Genomic DNA, 18499 nt, shown 5'->3' on the forward strand with positions numbered 1-18499 from the left:
CAAAAGAGAACAACAGGTCAATACCCCTGATGAACATGGACACAAAAATTCTCAATAGAACTAGCAAATGGAATCCAAAATACATTAAAAGAATCATTCACCAGGATCAAGTGGGATTTATTTCTTAGCTGCAAGAGTGGTTCAATATTTGTAAATCAATCAACGTGATACACATTATTAAGAGAAAAGAACCATATGACTGTTTCAATAGATGCAGAAAAAGCGTTTGACAAAGTAAAACATCCATTCATGATAAAAAACGCTCAAAAGTAGAGTTAAAGGGAACATAACTCAACATAATAAAAGCCATAAATGAAAAATTCACAGCTAATATCATCTTCAATGGGGAAAACTGAGAGCTTTTCCTCTATAGTCAGGAACAAGACAGGGATGTCCACTTTGGCCACTGTTATTTAACATAGTACTGGAAGTCCTATCCAAACAGTCAAATACAAAGAAATAAAAGGCATTCAAATTGGCAAGGAAGAAGTCAAACTTTCACTATTTGCAGATGACATGGCACTGTATAAAGAAAACAAAAAATTGCTAGAACTGATTCACAAATTCAGTAAATTCGCAGGATACAAAATCAGCACACAGAAATTTGTTGCATTTCTATACACCAATAATGAAGCAGCAGAAAGACAAATTAAGAAATCAATCCTATTTACAACTGCAGCAAAACCCATAATATTCCTATGAATAAACCTAACCAAAGAGGTGAAAAGACATTCCATGCTCAAGGATTCAAAGAACAAATATTGTTAAAATGTCTATACTACCACAAACCAGCAAAGAAAAGCAAAGCTGGAGCATCACAATTCTGGACTTCAAGTTATATCAAAAAAACTGTAGTGATTCAAAACACTATGATACTGGCACAAAAATAGACACAGAATAGAAAACCCAGAAATCAACCTACGACTATGTGGTCAATTAACCTTCGAAAAAGCAGGAAAGAATATCCAGTGGGAAAAAGACAGTCTCTTCAACAAATAGTGTGGGGAAACTGGACAGCAACATGTGAAAGAATAAAACTGAACCACTTTCTTACATTCTACACAAAAATAAATTCAAAATGGATGGAAGACTTAAATGAGAAACTTAAAGCCATTAAAACCCTAAAGAACAGAGGTAGTAACCTCTTTGACACCAGCCACACTAATTTCTTTCTAGATATGTCTCTGTGGGCAAGGGAAACAAAAGCAAAAATAAAATACTGGACTAAATAAAGAAATAAATAAACTATTGGGATTTCATCAAAACAAAAGGCTTATGCACAGGAAAGGAAACAATCAACAAAACTAAAAGGCAAACTAAAGAATGGAGGCAATATTTGCAAATATCTGATAAAGTGTTAGTATCTAAAATACACAGAACTTAGGACATCCAGATGGCCAACAGACACATGAAACGATGCTCAGCATCCCTCATCATCAGGGAAATACAAATCAAAACCACACTGAGATACCACTTCACACCAGCCAGCGTGGCTAAAATGAGCAAATCAGAGAACTCTAGATGCTGGCGAGAATGTGGAGAAACGGGCACCCTCCTACACTGTTGGTGGGAATGTAAACTGGTGCAGCCCCTCTGGAAAACAGTGTCAAAAAAAAAAAAAAAGTCAAAAATAGAACTACCCAGGATCCAGCAATTGCACTGTTAGGTATTTACCCAAAGAATTCAAAGCTACCAATCCAAAGATATACATGCATCCCGAGATTTATAGCAGCATTATCTACAATGTGGTAACAGCCCAAGTGTCCATCCACTGACAAATGGATAAAGATGGTGGTGGTGGTGGTGGTGGTGGGTGTGTGTGTGTGTGACAATGGAATATTACTCAGCCATAAAAAAGAATGAAATCTTGCCATTTGCAAAGACATGGATGGGGCTAGAGAGTATTATGCTAAGCAAAATAAGTCAGTCAGAGAAAGACAAATACCAAATGATTTCACTCATATGTGGAATTTAAGAAACAAAACAAAGGAGCAAAGGAGAAAAAAAGAAACACACCAAGAAACAGAATCTTGGAACACTTGGGTGGCTCAGTCATTTAAGCAGTCAACTTCGGCTCAGGTCATGATCTTGCAGTTCAGGAGTTTGCATCCACCTGGAGCCTGCTTCAGATTCTGTGTCTCCCTCTCTCTCTCTCTCTCTGCCCTTCCCCCACATGTACTCCCGCTCTCACTCTCTCTCTCTCGCTCTCTCTCTCTCAAAAGTAAAAAATAAAAATAAACATAAAAAAAGAAACAGTCTTACCTATAGAGAACAAACTGATGGTTACCAGAGGGGTGGGGGTGGGGGACAGGTGAAATAGGTGATGGGGAATGAGGAGTGCACTTGTTATGAGCACTGGGTAATGTATAGAAGTGTTGGATCACTAAATTGTACACCTGAAACTAATATTACACTGTATGTTAATTAACTGGAATTGAAATTAAAAACTTACAAATAACTCACTGTAATGCTCAACTGTGTCATCTGTAGTACCTAACAATTTTCTCAGCCTCATTCATCTATCTATAAAGTGAATATAATAAAAGAAGTTAAACTCAGACCTACATCTGGAACAGTATTCATATATAGGGATCAGTTAACTGGCATTCTTGCTTCCAGCACCTCAGAGATTCAAATTCATCATTCACATTGCAAGCAAAATTAATTCCCTAAACTGGAATCTAAGGTTTAGATTTTGGCTCCACTAATTGGTAATCTGGAGTCAGTGGTGGTTCCAGAATTCCCATAGAGGATGGAGCTTAGGAGAGGCATTAGTTGGAAGGTGGGATTGAAGGACTTGTTGTGAAACTGCATTTCTACAATAAGCGTGTTGATTTTACTGAAAGCACACGTGTATTTTGGTGGCTTGCTAGAGAAAGGAATTTATCGCAAGCATCCTCTTAATGCCACCATACTTATGTAGTGAATGCAGCCTGTTATAGAAAAATATCACAGATTGGGTAGATTATAAAAACAGAAATTCATTCCTCACAGTTCTGGAGACCGAGAAATCCAAAATCAAGCCACCAACATGGTTTGCAGTCTGATGAGAGCCCTCTTCCTTCATAGCTGGCACCTTCTCACTATGTCTTCACATGGGAAGGGCCTAGGGAACTCTGTGGGAACTCTGATAAGGACACTAATCTTATTCATGAAGGGTCCACCCTCATGTCCTAAGCACCTCCCAAAGGCCCTACCTCCTAATACAATCACGCTGGGCATTAGTATTCAACATATGAATTGGAGGTGGAGGAGGACATAGACAATCAGACCACAGTAATACCGTAACCCCTCTATGCTTCATGGAAGTATTAGGGTACAGTCCTCAGGGGATTGTCATAACGACTAAACAAAATCTAGCATAGCACATGGAAGTATCTTGGCACAGTGCCTGGAACACAGTAAGCTATTTTTAGGTCACTCCTCTCCTCAAAATTCTATAAAGGACTCCCTACTGACTGCTGCATAGGATACAGGGCCCTCCAACATTGATCTAGTCACAAACTACCTTTCCAGTTTTATCCCCTCTAACATTCATCCAGAGAATCTATCCATTGTTTACAGAGTCACATCCCCAGATGTCAACATGGCTCAGGTCTTTGCTCAGACATTAGCTTATCAAGAGGCCTTTCCTGATGGCCCCCTATAAAGGAACATAGTCACTCATTCACTTGCTGGCAACTTCAAAACCCCTTTACCACTCTACTTTTCTCAGTGGCACTCCACAGATACATATAGACAGATATATTTTCTGGGTCTCCTTATTAGAAGGTAAACTTAATGAACACAAATTATGTTTTGTGCCAAGCTGCGTATATATTCTCAGGTCCTAAAACAGCACTTAGCATATAAGGTACTCAATAAATATTTGTTATATGAATGTTGACATAGAATTCCCTTATTATGTTTCCTCAATCTAAGATGCCCTTCTTCATTGTCATCTATCAAAATTCTACTCATTCTTCAAAGCTTACTCAAATATTCTTCTGTGAAACTTCTGATTCCCCCAAGTATAACCCATTGCTCTCTCAATGATTACATGATTATAATTTGAAGTAGCTCTCATTTCAGTGTGTCTTATCATTTTTACTATCTTAGTTTTGGCGTCTACCCCTAGATTGTAAGTTCTTCAAAGGCAGGGTCTGTGTCTCATCTCTTTATCATATGCCATGCTAAATTCCCCATCCCCAACCCACTATCTGACAGTACCACATTGCCACCAAAGGGACATGGTTTAAACAGGAGAGGGACTTAATATTTGCTTAGCTGTGTGAAGGGAAGGGCATTCCAGAGTGGAAAAAAAGAAGCAGATGCTAAATTGTGTGAAATGATATGGCTATAGCAACTTTTAAAGTAGATATAAAACTGTAATACTAAAAGAAGGCTTGGAAGATATAGGTAAATTATTTCCATGAAAATCTATTAATATGACTAATAGCAATAAATAGAATTTGTTAGCAAGCAAAATATTAGTAAAGTCTTCATGTTTCAGAAAAGTTGAAGAAGTTCAAAACATTCCGGCAAAAAGCAAGAAAAAATATCCCTAAGAAACCCAGTAGGGACCCCTGGCTGGCTCAGTCAGTGGAGCACAAAACTAATTCTTGATCTCAGGATTCTGAGTTTGAGCTCCACATTGGGTGTAGAGATTACTTAAAAACAGAGTCTTATAAAAAAGAAGAAAGAAAGAAAGAAAGAAAGAAAGAAAGAAAGAAAGAAAGAAAGAAAGAAAGAAAGAAAGAAAAGAAAAAAGAAAGGAAGGAAGGAAGGAAAGAAAGAAAAAAGAAAGAAAAGAAAGAAAGAAAAAGAAAGAAAGAAAAGAAAGAAAAAAGAAAAAGAAAGAAAAAGAAAAAGAAAGAAAAAAGAAAAAGAAAAAAGAAAGAAAAAGAAAGAAGAAAAGCAAGAAAGAAAAAGAAAGAAGAAAGAAAGAAAGAAAAAAAGATAGAAAAAAGAAGAAAGAAAAAGAAAGAACGAAAGAAGAAAGAAGAAAGAAGAAAGAAAGAAAAAGAAAGAAAAAGAAAGAACGAAAGAAGAAAGAAAAGAAAGAAAGAAAGAAAAAAAGATAGAAAAAAGAAGAAAAAGAAAGAACGAAAGAAGAAAGAAGAAAGAAAAAGAAAGAAAGAAAGAAAGAAAAAGAAAGAACGAAAGAAGAAAGAAAAGAAAGAAAGGAAAGAAAGAAAAAGGAAAGAAAAAGAAAGAAAAAAGAAAAAGAAAGAAAGAAAAAGAAAGAAAAAAGAAAAAGAAAGAATGAAAGAAGAAAGAAAAGAAAGAAAGAAAGGAAAGAAAGAAAAAGAAAGGAAAGAAAAAGAAAGAAAAAAGAAAAAGAAAGAAAGAAAGAAAAAGAAAGAAAAAAGAAAAAGAAAGAAAGAAAGAAAGGAAAAGAAAGAAAGAAAAAGGAAGAAAGAAAGAAAGAAAGAGAAAGAAAGAAAGAAACCCAGTAATGTTCCATGTGACATCTTTTAGTTCCAGTGTGGGTTCTTTATGACATCACTGAATTTATCCCTCAGTCACTATGACTGATGTTATAATGATCATCAGTGTATACTGTGCAGACTAGAATCTTAATGCTTTGAGTGGAGCACCATATTAACCTCTCCTCAGAGCAATTCTACTCTGTGACCAATTTTTGGCTATAGATTTTTTTCCCCACCCGATTGAGAAAGATGTCCATTCAAGGTCTATCCCTGTCTTTTTCTCTGTTGTTTATCTGCTTCCTTAGGGAGAGCTTCTGCATTTGTGATGGAACTACCTGGACAAAGGTTGGATGGGAGATTTTTCCAGAAGAAATGCATTATCTGAAACTTAAACCTTCTCCATCTCACTGTCTACCTTACCCTCTGGACAAGCTATGCTGCAATTTTGCTAATGTGAATATACTGCAGACTTCCTTTCACTTCATTTATATTTTAGCACAAGCTCTCTTTTTAATCCTGTCTGTTTTATCTGTGCATTACCTGTGGATGAAATGGAAAAAACACCAAAAACAGGTGAATTAGTGATGAAAATAATAATAGTTATAAAATGTCAAAGCCTTTAAAACATAAGATTATCAGCTTCTTTGAAGGAAAGTACAATGTCTATTCTCTCTGTAACATCACCCTGCCCCCACTTCTCACCCCACAACATGTAACACAATGTCTTGCATGTACTAGGGGCTGGACAAAAGTGTACTGAATTAGAAAGTCCTTAAAATACTGTAGTTCAATCTCTCTCTTTCAAGTTACAAAATACATCAAGAAAGTGGTGAGCTAGAATGGATAGGAAATGAAATGAGAATGGATAGGAAATGAAATGAGTAGAATGGACAGGAAATGAAACTGGGCCCATAGGTAAGTCATTTGCTCTTTCTCAGCTGCCTCATCCATAAGATAAAGCATCTGGATAAGAGATCTGTTAAGTCCTTTCCAGATCTATCTAAGAAAGCTAAGTCTGTAAAAGTGCACATGTATTTTTTTTCCTTTTTTATATCGACCATAAACCTATTTCTAATGTTAAGATAACTTGCTGGGAAATGGCACTCTTAAACCGATTTTCCACTTTGCCAATAGTACCATATTTTGAGGCAATTTTCAAATTTTGAGGCCAACTGACCTTCACAACTATTAGATATTTATAAAATGCCTATGATTTGATTGGATTATACATTGAGACTGTTCAATAAAAGAAAATATTTTGCAGATATTCATATAATAGCATTCTTTCAGCAGAATGCTCTAACCATAAAAAGCTCATATTAAATGCTTGCTGATTGTGATAATGATCGCTATAATCTAATGTGGGAGCAAACAGAAAAGAGCATTTCTTCTGCACTTATTCCTTTTTTCTATAGTAACCTTTCTATTGTATAGATAAATAATGTATAGTATTTGGGGTTTAAGTGTATCTATCCAGAAAACAAACATAATTTGAACTACACTAAGAAAATAATCTATAATATTATCTGTCTTTCTCCCTTTAGCTGAAGAAACCACCCTCCTCAGAAACATTTGGTAAAAATCTAGAAGATCATTGCATGTATGACATTGATCAAATACTCTGCCGGCTGGCGGCCGCAACATCAATGATGACCAAGTACCTGAATCAGGTGACCTGTCATCCTCCAGCTAAGAGAGTCAAACACCGGAAACTAAAGAAGAAGAAGAATGAGGGAGGAGGAGCCAGAGGATACTAGATCTATCCATACGCAAACATATCTCAGTCCAGTATGGAGATTACACAAGAAAATCTGTTGAGACAACTCATTCAAGGATAAATATGGTTCTTTGAGAGCCTTTGTAATTTTTGTCACTTACTTTACCAAGACTTTCCAAACAAGTATAGGTTTGAAAAGTACTTCTATTCAGCTAAAAGACACCCATACTTATTATAGTGCTGAGAAAAAAATTACATACTATCACTTCTTCATGGTTAAGTTTTTTTTTTTCTTTTTAGTGTGTTAGATTACTAATCATTAACCAATATATAGAATAGAATCTTTAACTGTTAGGAATTTACTCAAGAGATACAGGAGTGCTGATGAATAGGGGCACATGTAGCCCAATGTTCAAAGCAGCCCTTTCAGCAATAGCCAAATCATGGAAAGAGCTGAAATGTCCATCAACTGACGAATGGATCAAGAAGATGTCATTTAGTTGACCATACATTTGTGGGTCCAATTCTGAGTTCTCTATTCTGTTCCATTGGTCTATGTGTCTGTCACCTGCTGGGATGAGTACTGGGTGTTATAAGTGATGAATCACTGGGTTCTACTCCTGAAGCCAAGACCATACTGTATGTTAACTAACTTGAGAATAAATTTTTAAAAATTAAAAAAATAGATTAATTTTTTTAAGTATAAATTTCTACATTTTCACTGTGACAAATGAAGTAAGTATCAACATTTTTTAAATTTCTGGCTTTGGTTGATAAGATCACTCGATTTTTAAAAAGTATTCTTGACTTTTATTGATCAACTACCTCAATTTTTATAAGTATGGTCACCATATGTTCCATACAAATTAGAAAACTTGCCTGAGACTAGGACAGAAGATTTTATTTAAAACCTATTGAAAAACCCCAGAAAAACATGCCAGCTCTATAACATTCTTCCCATCAGTATAAGGGAGGAAAAAAACTTTCAGAAAACAATTCTTGAGACAGTAAAATGTAATTCTATAGTCTTTACAAGGAACAGGATGGTGCCTGCTTTGGATCATTGTGGATTATTAAATGTTTACTTATGATTCCAGTTTCCAGACTGTCCTTACTTCCACTCTCCCATACCACAACCCTACTCCTACATCTCCAAAAATGATTCTTCCATCCCTTCAGACTTCTGACCTGTCAACCAATTCCCTCTAAGAGAACAGGTATACAAATTCTTTTAATGAGGACTCTTGAACACTTGAAAAGTCTCAAAACCTCGAAAACCCAAAGAAATTTCTAACAGTGGAATTTTCAACAGTATAAAGGAGACTCTTTTTAAGGTAGGTATTAGAGTACATAACTGGGCTTTAACAAAATGCCTGGAGGCCAGCAAAAGGGGAATTATGGCCAGCTGTGGGGTGGGGGGCAGTTAGAGAGCACTGCAAAACAAAGCTACAAGAAGCTGGATCAAACCAGACAGGCCCAAGACAGAGAAGGCTGGAAACCCTAACCAGGTAAGGGTATAAATGTGCGAAACCCTGCTCCCAAGAAATTTCCTCCCCAAGTACTTAATATTCCATCCCCTAGTTAACAACTGTCAGTAAAAGATAGTGACCCAAAACTGGAGTGCGCAGCTCTCCCTTGAGCTCACCCCCTCTCACATCTCAAGAACGTACTCTCACTTTATTTTTTTTATAGTTTATTGTCAAGTTGGTTTCCATATAACACTCACTGCTCATCCCAACAAGTGCCCTCCTCCATGCCTAGCACCCATTTCGCTCTTTCCCCCACCCCCTATCAACCCTTATCTTGTTCGCTATATTTAAGAGTCTCTTATGTTTTGCCTCCTCCCTCTCAACTATTTTCTTCCCCTTCCCCACCCCCATGGTCTTCTGTTAAGTTTCTCCTATTCCACATGAGTGAAAACATATGGTATCTATCTTTCTCTGCCTGACTTATTTCACTCAACATAACACCCTCAAGTTCCATCCATGTTGCTACACATGGCCAGATTTCATTCCATTGTATAGATAAACTACATTTTCTTGATCCATTCGTCAGTTGATGGACACTCTAGGCTCTTTCCATGTTTTGGCTATTGTTGAGAGTGCTGCTATGAACATTGGGGTCCATGTGCCCCTATGCATCAGCACTCCTGTATCCCTTGGGTAAATTCCTAGCAGTGCTATTGCTGGGTCATAGGGGAGTTCTAGTGTTAATTTTTTGAGGAAGCTCCACACTGTTTTCCAGAGGGGCTGCACCAGTTTGCATTCCCACCAACAGTGTAGGAGGGTGCCCATTTCTCCACAGCCACGCCAGCATCTATAGTCTCCTGATTTGTTCATTTTAGTAACTGACTGGCATGAGGTGATATTTCAATGTGGTTTTGATTTGTATTTCCCTGATAATGAGTGATGTTGAGCATCGTTTCATGTGTCTGCTGGCCAATGGATGTCCTCTTTAGAGAAGTGTCTGTTCATGTCTTCTGCCCATGTCTTCACTGGATTGATTGTTTTTCAAGTGTAGAGTTTGTTGAGTTGCTTATAGATTTTGGATACTAGCCCTTTATCTGATATGTCATTTGCAACTATCTTTTCCCATTCCATTGGTTGCTTATTAGTTTTATTGATTGTTTCCCTTGCCGTGCAGAAGCTTTTTATCTTGATGAGGTCCCAATAGTTCCTTTTTGCTCTGGCTTCCCTTGCCTTTGGAGATGTGCCAAGTAAGAAATTGCTCAGGCTGAGGTCAAGAAGATTGATTCCTACTTTCTCCTCTAGGGTTTTGATGGTTTCCTGTCTCACATCCAGGTCCTTTATCCATTTTGAGTTTATTTTTGTATGTGGTTTAAGAAAGTGGTCTAGTTTCATTCTTCTATATGTTGCTGTCCAGTTCTCCCAGCACCATCTATTAAAGAGGCTGTCTTTTTTCCACTGTACTCTTTCCCGCTTTGTCAAAGATTAATTGACTATACNATTGTTTTTCAAGTGTAGAGTTTGTTGAGTTGCTTATAGATTTTGGATACTAGCCCTTTATCTGATATGTCATTTGCAACTATCTTTTCCCATTCCATTGGTTGCTTATTAGTTTTATTGATTGTTTCCCTTGCCGTGCAGAAGCTTTTTATCTTGATGAGGTCCCAATAGTTCCTTTTTGCTCTGGCTTCCCTTGCCTTTGGAGATGTGCCAAGTAAGAAATTGCTCAGGCTGAGGTCAAGAAGATTGATTCCTACTTTCTCCTCTAGGGTTTTGATGGTTTCCTGTCTCACATCCAGGTCCTTTATCCATTTTGAGTTTATTTTTGTATGTGGTTTAAGAAAGTGGTCTAGTTTCATTCTTCTATATGTTGCTGTCCAGTTCTCCCAGCACCATCTATTAAAGAGGCTGTCTTTTTTCCACTGTACTCTTTCCCGCTTTGTCAAAGATTAATTGACTATACATTTGTGCACCCAATTCTGGGTTCTCTATTCTGTTCCATCGGTCTATGTGTCTGTTTTTGTGCCAATACCTTACTGTCTTGATGATTACAGCTTTGTAGTAGAGGCTGAAGCCTGGGATTGTGATGCCTCCCATTTTGGCTTTCTTCTTCAATATTACTTTGGCTATTTTCAGTCTTTTGTGGTTCCATACAAATTGTAAGATTGTTTGTTCTAGCTTTGGAAATAATGCTGGTGCAATTTTGATTGGAACTGTATTGAATGTGTAGATTGCTTTCGGTAGTAATGACATTTTAACAATATTTATTCTTCCGATCCATGAGAATAGAATGTTTTTCCATTTCTTTGTGTCTTCTTCAATTTGCTTCATAAGTTTTCTATAGTTTTCATACAGATCTCTCATATCTTTGCTTAGGCTTATTCCTAGGTATCTTATGTTTTCGTGCAATTCACAATATGCAATTGTGAATGCAATCAGTTTCTTGATTTCTCTTTCTGTTGCTTCATTACTGGTGTATAAAAATGCAACCAATTTCTGTACGTTGATTTTGTACCCCGCGACTTTGCTGAATTCATGGATCAATTCTAGTAGGCTTCTGGTGGAGTTTGTGGGGTTTTCCATGTAGAGTCACATGTCATCTACAAAAAGTGAATGTTTGACTTCATCTTTGCCAATTCTGATGCCTTTTATTTCCTTTTGTTGTCTGACTGCTGATGCTAGGACTTCCAGCACTACGTGAAACAACAGTGGTGAGACTGGATATCCCTGTCGTGTTCCTGATTTCAGGGGGAAAGCTCTCAGTTTTTCCCCACTGAGGATGATATTAACTGTCCTTTTCATAAAGGACATAACTGGGCTTTTCATAAATGGCTTTTATGTTTAAGTAAGTTCCTTCTATCCCGACTTTCTCGAGGGTTTTTATTAAGAAAGGATGCTGGATTTTGTCAAATGCTTTTTCTGCATCTATTAACAGGATCATATGCTTTTAATCATTTCTTTTGTTAATGAGATGTATCACATTGATTCATTTGCTAATATTGAACCAGCCCTGTAATCCAGGAATGAACTCCACTTGATCATGGTGTATAATTCTTTTTATATGCTGTTGAATTCAATTTGCTAGTAGCTTGTTGAGGATTTTTGCATCCGTATTCATCAGAGATATTGGCCTATAGTTCTCTTTTTTGCTGGGTCTCTGTCTGGTTTGGGAATTAAAGTGATGCTGGCTTCGTAGAATGAGTCCAGAAGTTTTCCTTCCATTTCTATTTTTTGGAATAGTTGGAGAAGAATGGGTATTAACTCTGATTTAAGTGTCTGGTAGAATTCCCCAGGGAAGCCATCTGGCCCAAGGCTCTTATTCGTTGGGAGATTTTTGATAACTGATTCAACTTCTTTATTAGTTATGGGTCTGTTCAGATTTTCTATCTCTTCCTGTTTGAATTTTGGTAGTGTGTGTGTTTAGGAATTAGTCCATTTCTTCTAGGTTTTCCAGTTTGTTGGCATATAATTTTTCATACTATTCCCTGATAATTGCTTGTATTTCTGAGGGATTGGCTGTAATAAATCTATTTTCATTCATGATCTTGTATATTTGGGTGACCTCTCTTTTCTTTTTGAGAAGCCTGACGAGAGGTTTGTCAACTTTATTTTTTCAAAAAACCAACTCTTGGTTTCATTTATCTGTTCAACTTCTTTTGGATTCTATATTGTTTATTTCTGCACTGATTGCACTGATTTTTATTATTTCTCTTTTTCTGCTGGATTTGTGGTGTTTTGCTGCTCTGCTTCTAGTTCCTTTAGGGGCGCTGTTAGATTTTGTATTTCCGCTTTTTCTAATTTCTTGAAATAGGCCTGGATTGCAATGTATTTTCCTCTTAGGACTGCCTTTGCTTCATCCTGAAGAGTTAGGATTGTTGTGTTTTCATTTTCATTTGTTTCCATATATTTTTAAATTTCTTTTCTAATTGCCTGGTTGGCCCATTCGTACTTTAGTAGGGTGTTCTTTAACCTCCATGTTTTTGGAGGTTTTCCAGACTTCTTCCTGTGGTTGGTTACAAGTTTCATAGCACTGTGATCTGAAAGTGTGCATGGTATGATCTCAATTCTTTTATATTTATTAAGGGCTGCTTTATGACCCAGTATGTGATCTATCTTGGAGAATGTACCATGTGCACTTGAGAAGAAGGTAAATTCCATAGCTTCAGGACGTAGAGTCTTAAATATATCTGTCAAGTCCATCTGGTCCAATGTGTCATTCAGGTCAATTGTTTCTTTAGAGATTACCTGTCTAATTGATCTATCCATTGTTTGTAAGTGGAGTATTAATGTCCCCTGCTATTAGCACATTCTTATCCATAAGCTTGCTTATGTTTGTGATTGTTTTATGTATTTGGGTGCTTTCAAATTGGGTGCATAGACATTTATAATTGTTCTTCCTGATGGATAGACCCTGTAATTATTATATATTGCCCTTCTTCATCTCTTGTTACTCCTTTAACTTTAAAGTCCAGTTTGTCCGATATAAGTATGGCTTCTCCAGCTTTCTTTTGAGTCCAGTAGCATGATAGATATTTCTCCACCACCTCACTTTCAATCTGAAGGTGTCCTCCGGTCTAAAATGAGTCTCTTGTAGACAGTAAATAGATGGATCTTGTTTTCTTATCCATTCTGATGCCCTATGTCTTTTTTTTTCTAGGAGAGAGAGACAGCGTGAGCAGGGGAGGGTCAGAGAGAGAGGGAGATACAGACTCTGAAATAGGCTCCAGGCTCTGAGCTGGCAGTCAGCACAGAGCCCGACGCGGGGCCCAAACCCACGAACCGCGAGATCATGACCTAAGCGAAAGTTGGACGCTTAACCGACTAAGCCACCCAGGCGCCCCATGCCCTGTGTCTTTTGATTGGGGCATTTAGTCCATTTACATTCAGTGTTATTATTGAAAAATATTGGTTTAGAGACATTGTGTTCTCTGCAGGATTCATGCTTATAGTGGTGTCTCTGGTACTTTGTGTTCCTTGCAACATTTCCCTCATAGAGTCTTCCTCTTGTAGGATTTCTTGTACGGCTGGTTTAGTGATGATGCATTCCTTCAATTTTTATTTGTTTGGGAAAAACTTTATCTCTCCTTCTATTCTGAATGACAGGCTTGCTGGATACAAGATTCTTGGCTGCATATTTTTCCTGTTCATCACATTGAAGATTTCCTGCCATTCCTTTCTGGTCTGCCAAGTTTCAGTAGATAAGTGTCTCCCTTTGTATGTTAGGGCCCTTTTATCCCTAGCTGCTTTCAGAATTCTCTCTTTATCCTTATACTCTGCCAGTTTCACTATGGTATTTTGAGCAGAAGATCGATTCAAGTTACATCTGAGGGGAGTTCTCTGTGCATCTTGGATTTCAATGTCTATTTTCTTTCCCAGATTGGGGAAGTTCTTGGCTATTATTTGTTCAAGTGCCCCTTCAGCTCCTTTCTCTCTCTTCTTCTTCTTCTGGAATTCCTATGATTATGGATAGTGTCCCATTTGATTGCATCACTCAGTTTTCAAATTCTCTATTTGTGCTCCTGGATCAATTTATCTCTCTTTTTCTTGGCTTCCTCTTTTTCTATAATTGTATGTTCTAATTCACCTATTCTCTCTGCCTCTTCATCCATGCAGTGGCCGCCTCCATTTTATTATGCATCTCATTTATAGCATTTTTTAATTCATCACAACTTATTTAAGGTCCAAAATCTTTGTAGCAATGGTGTCTCTGCTGTCTTTGATGCCTTTTTCAAGCCCAGCAATTAATTTTATGACTATTGTTCTAAATTCTTGCTCAGTTATGTTGCTTATATCTGTTTTGACCAATTCTTTAGCTATCACTTCTTCCTGGAATTTCTTTTGAGGAGAGTTCTTCCATTTTGGCTAGCTTTCTGTCTCTTGCAAGTTTTAAAAGCTTGTTATGCACTCTGCACCTGTGATTACTGCTATACTAAAGGATGCTCATAGACTGTCCAGGGCCTGTCCATTCAGGAAGTGTTCTTTTAATGGTGTCCCTTGGTCTCTTTTGTTGTGACNTATTTAAGGTCCAAAATCTTTGTAGCAATGGTGTCTCTGCTGTCTTTGATGCCTTTTTCAAGCCCAGCAATTAATTTTATGACTATTGTTCTAAATTCTTGCTCAGTTATGTTGCTTATATCTGTTTTGACCAATTCTTTAGCTATCACTTCTTCCTGGAATTTCTTTTGAGGAGAGTTCTTCCATTTTGGCTAGCTTTCTGTCTCTTGCAAGTTTTAAAAGCTTGTTATGCACTCTGCACCTGTGATTACTGCTATACTAAAGGATGCTCATAGACTGTCCAGGGCCTGTCCATTCAGGAAGTGTTCTTTTAATGGTGTCCCTTGGTCTCTTTTGTTGTGACTTTGGTTATTTTATTTCCCTACTCGTAGTAATATTTGGGACTCCCCATCATGTGTAGTTGGTTTGTTTCTTGAGGTAGCCTTGGAAAGGAAAAGAGACAAGCAAGGGGGGGGGGGAGGCACAAAAAGCATAAAACCAGAAATCCCATCTATAGATAAAGAGCAGGGTGGAGGCACTGTTGATGGAAGAGCATATACAATGAGAGAAATTACAGGGGTGGGGAGAAAGAGAAATTGAACACTGACCAGGAAGAGAGACTAAAAAGATTAATTCAGAAAGAGAAAAAGGAGAATATGGGACATGAGGAGAAAGGAAACAAAGATAATGTTACCCAGAGAAACTATATAGTCTGATTATTTCAGAGAGAGAAAAGGAAGGTAACGAAGGAGGTGTAGAACACCCATCAAGAGAATGGATTAAATATGCCTGTTAAAGCAAACCTATAACCAGAATAACCAGTCCAGAGGAGGGGAGAGATAAGAATGAGATAAGAAAGAATATACCTGAATAGCAAGAATTGATCTAGAGTTAATCACGGCAATGCATCAGTGCGGGTCTTGGGGGAGGGGCTGTTTCCGCAGCCTCTATAGTCTCTGGTAACAAAAGCAGCACCCCAGCACAGATGGGCGTGGTTTGGTGTAGGCGGGTCTCACCTCCACTGTGGGTCCCCCAGGGCTGCTCCCTGAGGCCCTGCCTTGGTGGGTTTGGGGAGAAAAATGGCAACCCCCAGTCCCTTCTCAAATCAGGTGTTCCAAATCACTCCTTTGGGTCCAATCTCACTGTGCCATGGGCACAGCCAAGGTGGGCTGTGTTCTATGTCCCACACCCAGCCACGTTTCAAGCTCTTACTCTGCATTAATGATACCACCCAAAATGTAATCCGGCAAGCCAGGGCACTTCCTAGCAGGGGTCCAAGTAGGGGACTGAGCAGGGGACTGGTTCCTCCTGATGACGACTGCATCCCTTGCATACCTTCTATCCCAGAGGGAATTTCTGGGACTGGGGCACCCAGTCCAAGGAAAGCTCCACAGTTAGAGATAGGATCTCTCTCCAAAAGCCCTGCAGTTAGAGATGGGATGACAGGATCCTAGNTCTTCTCCAGGTACAGTTCTACAATTCCCCAGCCACTCTTTCTCTTCCCTTTGTCTCTCTGCAGAAGGGGCTCCCTCCCCTCTGTGCCTCCATGTCCCAGCCCATTTTTATATTCCTCAGTTTGCAATCATGCACTTACGAGGCTATCTTCTTAGTGGATTCCATCTCTTTTCCTCCCAGACTCTTGCGGTTCAGAGTCCTTTGGCTTCAGCCCTTCCTTGATTGAGAGATGCAGGCGGGAAGTACGGAACTCCCTACTTCTCCGCCTTCTTGTCTCCTCAAGAATGTACCCTCACGTTAATGAACTTTCCTCCTTGCATCCCTTGATGGTTGTGTCTGGTCTGTCTTTGAAATTTTTCTTGGGAGGACACCAAGAGCCTTCGAGGACATCCTTGGATGGGCTGGGCAGAGGCCTCAAGCCCCAGTGCAGGGGGTGGGGTTTTTTTCCCAGACCATCTGACAATATAAGGAATCTCTCACCCCTAAAACCTCTCCAGGTGACCCCTACTCTAATCACTTGAACAAGAAATAGCAGTGGTTTAAATTCTCATTAAGTCTGAAGCAAACAATGTTAAATGTTTTGCTGAGTAGTTTGTGTTTCTGGCATTCCATAGCTACATTCCCATGAAGCTCCACTCCTTACAATTCCATCACTGATCAGAAAACAGAATGCAAGTTTATAGTATTATAGTCTTCTTTTATCTTAATTATTAGGAAATATTAGGTATAATTCCCCCAAGAATGTAAGGACCCAAAATAAAGAGATTGGTATGAGGAAGAAGAAAAACAATGGAAGTTCACACTCAAAAACCCCAAACTGTTTCTTTTCAGAAAAGTTACAGTAAAATTTGTCCCTGGTTTGTGTTTTTTTAAAACTCATGGATCATTTTTCAAAAATGGATTTTAAATTATACAACATGAATTTCACCTACAATAGCTATTCATGGGGAATCAATTAAATTCTTTGCTATTTGTTTTCTTTTTACTTATAGATCTAACCATGAAATTGAAAGTGTTCATAAACATTGTCCCTAGAAAACATTAGCACAAGTAGACAATGATCTATAATATAATCCAGTGGGGCGCCTGGGTGGCTCAATCGGTTAAGCATCCGACTTTGGCTCAGGTCATGATCTCACAGTCCGTGGGTTAGAGCCCAGTGTCGGGCTCTGTGCTAACAGCTCAGTGCCTGGAGCCTGCTTCAGATTCTGTGTCTCCCTCTCTCTGCCCCTCCCCCACTCACACTCTGTCTCTGTCTCTCTCTCTCTCTTGAAATAAAATAAAGACATAAAAACTTTTTTTAAGTCCACAAAGCATAACATCTTTTTCTTCCCAAATGTGCTACCTTGTCTCAATTCTTTATTACTATTCTCTCAGCTCTCCCTCTCATTTTACTGATAAGTAAGTTCCTTATTGCCATCAGAAGTATCTTCCTAAATATCACTTTCATCTTCCTTTTCTACATAAAAACTTTCAATGGCTCCCAGTAGTTACAGAAATGAAATGAAAACATCTTAGCCTGACATTTAAAGGTACAATCTGGCTGTAACAATAGCAGCAACGTTTTAAAAAAAATTTTTTTAATGTTTTTATTTTTTGAGACAGAGAGAGAGATAGAGCACAAGTAGGGGAGGGTCAGAGAAACACACAAAATCCAAAGCAGGTAGGACTCACACCCACGAACAGTGAGATCATGACCTGAGCCAAAGTTGGTTGCTTAACTGACTGAGCCACCCAGGTGCCCCAATAGCAGCTACATTTTTCAAGTGCTGATCACACACCAGGCTTTGTGCTAAGTGCTTTATATCATCTCATTTCATTCCTCACAACAACCCCAAGAGGTAGAAACTATTATTGGCTCCCTTTACTGGAAAAGAAAACTAAAGTGTAAAGAATTTACGTACCTTGTCCAAGATCACATAGGTTCAAATGGAAACACCAGTATTTAAACTCAGGCAATTTGATTCAAAAGCACATGTACTTATTTTTTTACAGTTCTACCTGTGCTGTAGCCCACCTTTGCAAATTACGACTTATTATTCTGGTAATGCAATCTCATCACTGTTTCCACAAATGCCACTTCCATTCCCAGCCTACAGATTTTGCTCATACTCTGTCTCCTCCTATTGGATTAAAATCCTACCCATTCTCTAAAACTCCAACATGCTCAGACTTCATGTTCTTTGACAACCCCATAGCATGTACCACCTGTTCTGCTGATTTTCACCCTTACTCCTAGTCTTTCTGATGTTGTTATTTATGTCTATAGCTTATCATCCCCCACCTAACAAACATCCAGAGAGAAGGAACAACCAGTTGTACCTACAACAATGCTATGCTCATAGTGGGCATTTAATAAATGCTTGCTGAAAGCACAAATGCAGATAACTATGCAAAATAAATGCCATGAACTTCACAAGTACTGAGTTTTTTTAACCAGTGTGTGTACTTACACA

General features: G+C 38.3%; 2 protein-coding genes across 2 annotated transcripts in view; one reads left to right on the forward strand and one right to left on the reverse strand.

Annotated features, from left to right (window-relative positions):
* The window catches only part of ANKRD45 (ankyrin repeat domain 45), a 53879-nt gene that overhangs the window by 16306 nt on the left and 19074 nt on the right, over positions 1-18499 (reverse strand). The gene's annotated exons all lie outside the window — the stretch shown is intronic.
* On the forward strand, positions 5552-7266 carry TEX50 (testis expressed 50). Its single transcript, XM_077756019.1, has 2 exons — positions 5552-5984; positions 6956-7266. The coding sequence occupies exons 1-2, from the start codon at positions 5661-5663 to the stop codon at positions 7166-7168; spliced, it is 537 nt and encodes a 178-aa protein (XP_077612145.1). The 5' UTR covers positions 5552-5660; the 3' UTR covers positions 7169-7266.

This window comes from Crocuta crocuta, unplaced genomic scaffold (genome assembly GCF_008692635.1).
Source record: "Crocuta crocuta isolate KB4526 unplaced genomic scaffold, BGI_CrCroc_1.0 scaffold122, whole genome shotgun sequence".
Lineage (NCBI taxonomy): Eukaryota > Metazoa > Chordata > Mammalia > Carnivora > Hyaenidae > Crocuta > Crocuta crocuta.

Coding starts and splice junctions, on each gene's coding strand:
- TEX50 (XM_077756019.1), top strand. CDS start 5,661: ATGTCCATTCAAGGTCTATCCCTGTCTTTTTCTCTGTTGTTTATCTGC. Junction 5,985..6,955: donor GGAAAAAACACCAAAAACAG/GTGAATTAGTGA, acceptor TTCTCCCTTTAG/CTGAAGAAACCACCCTCCTC.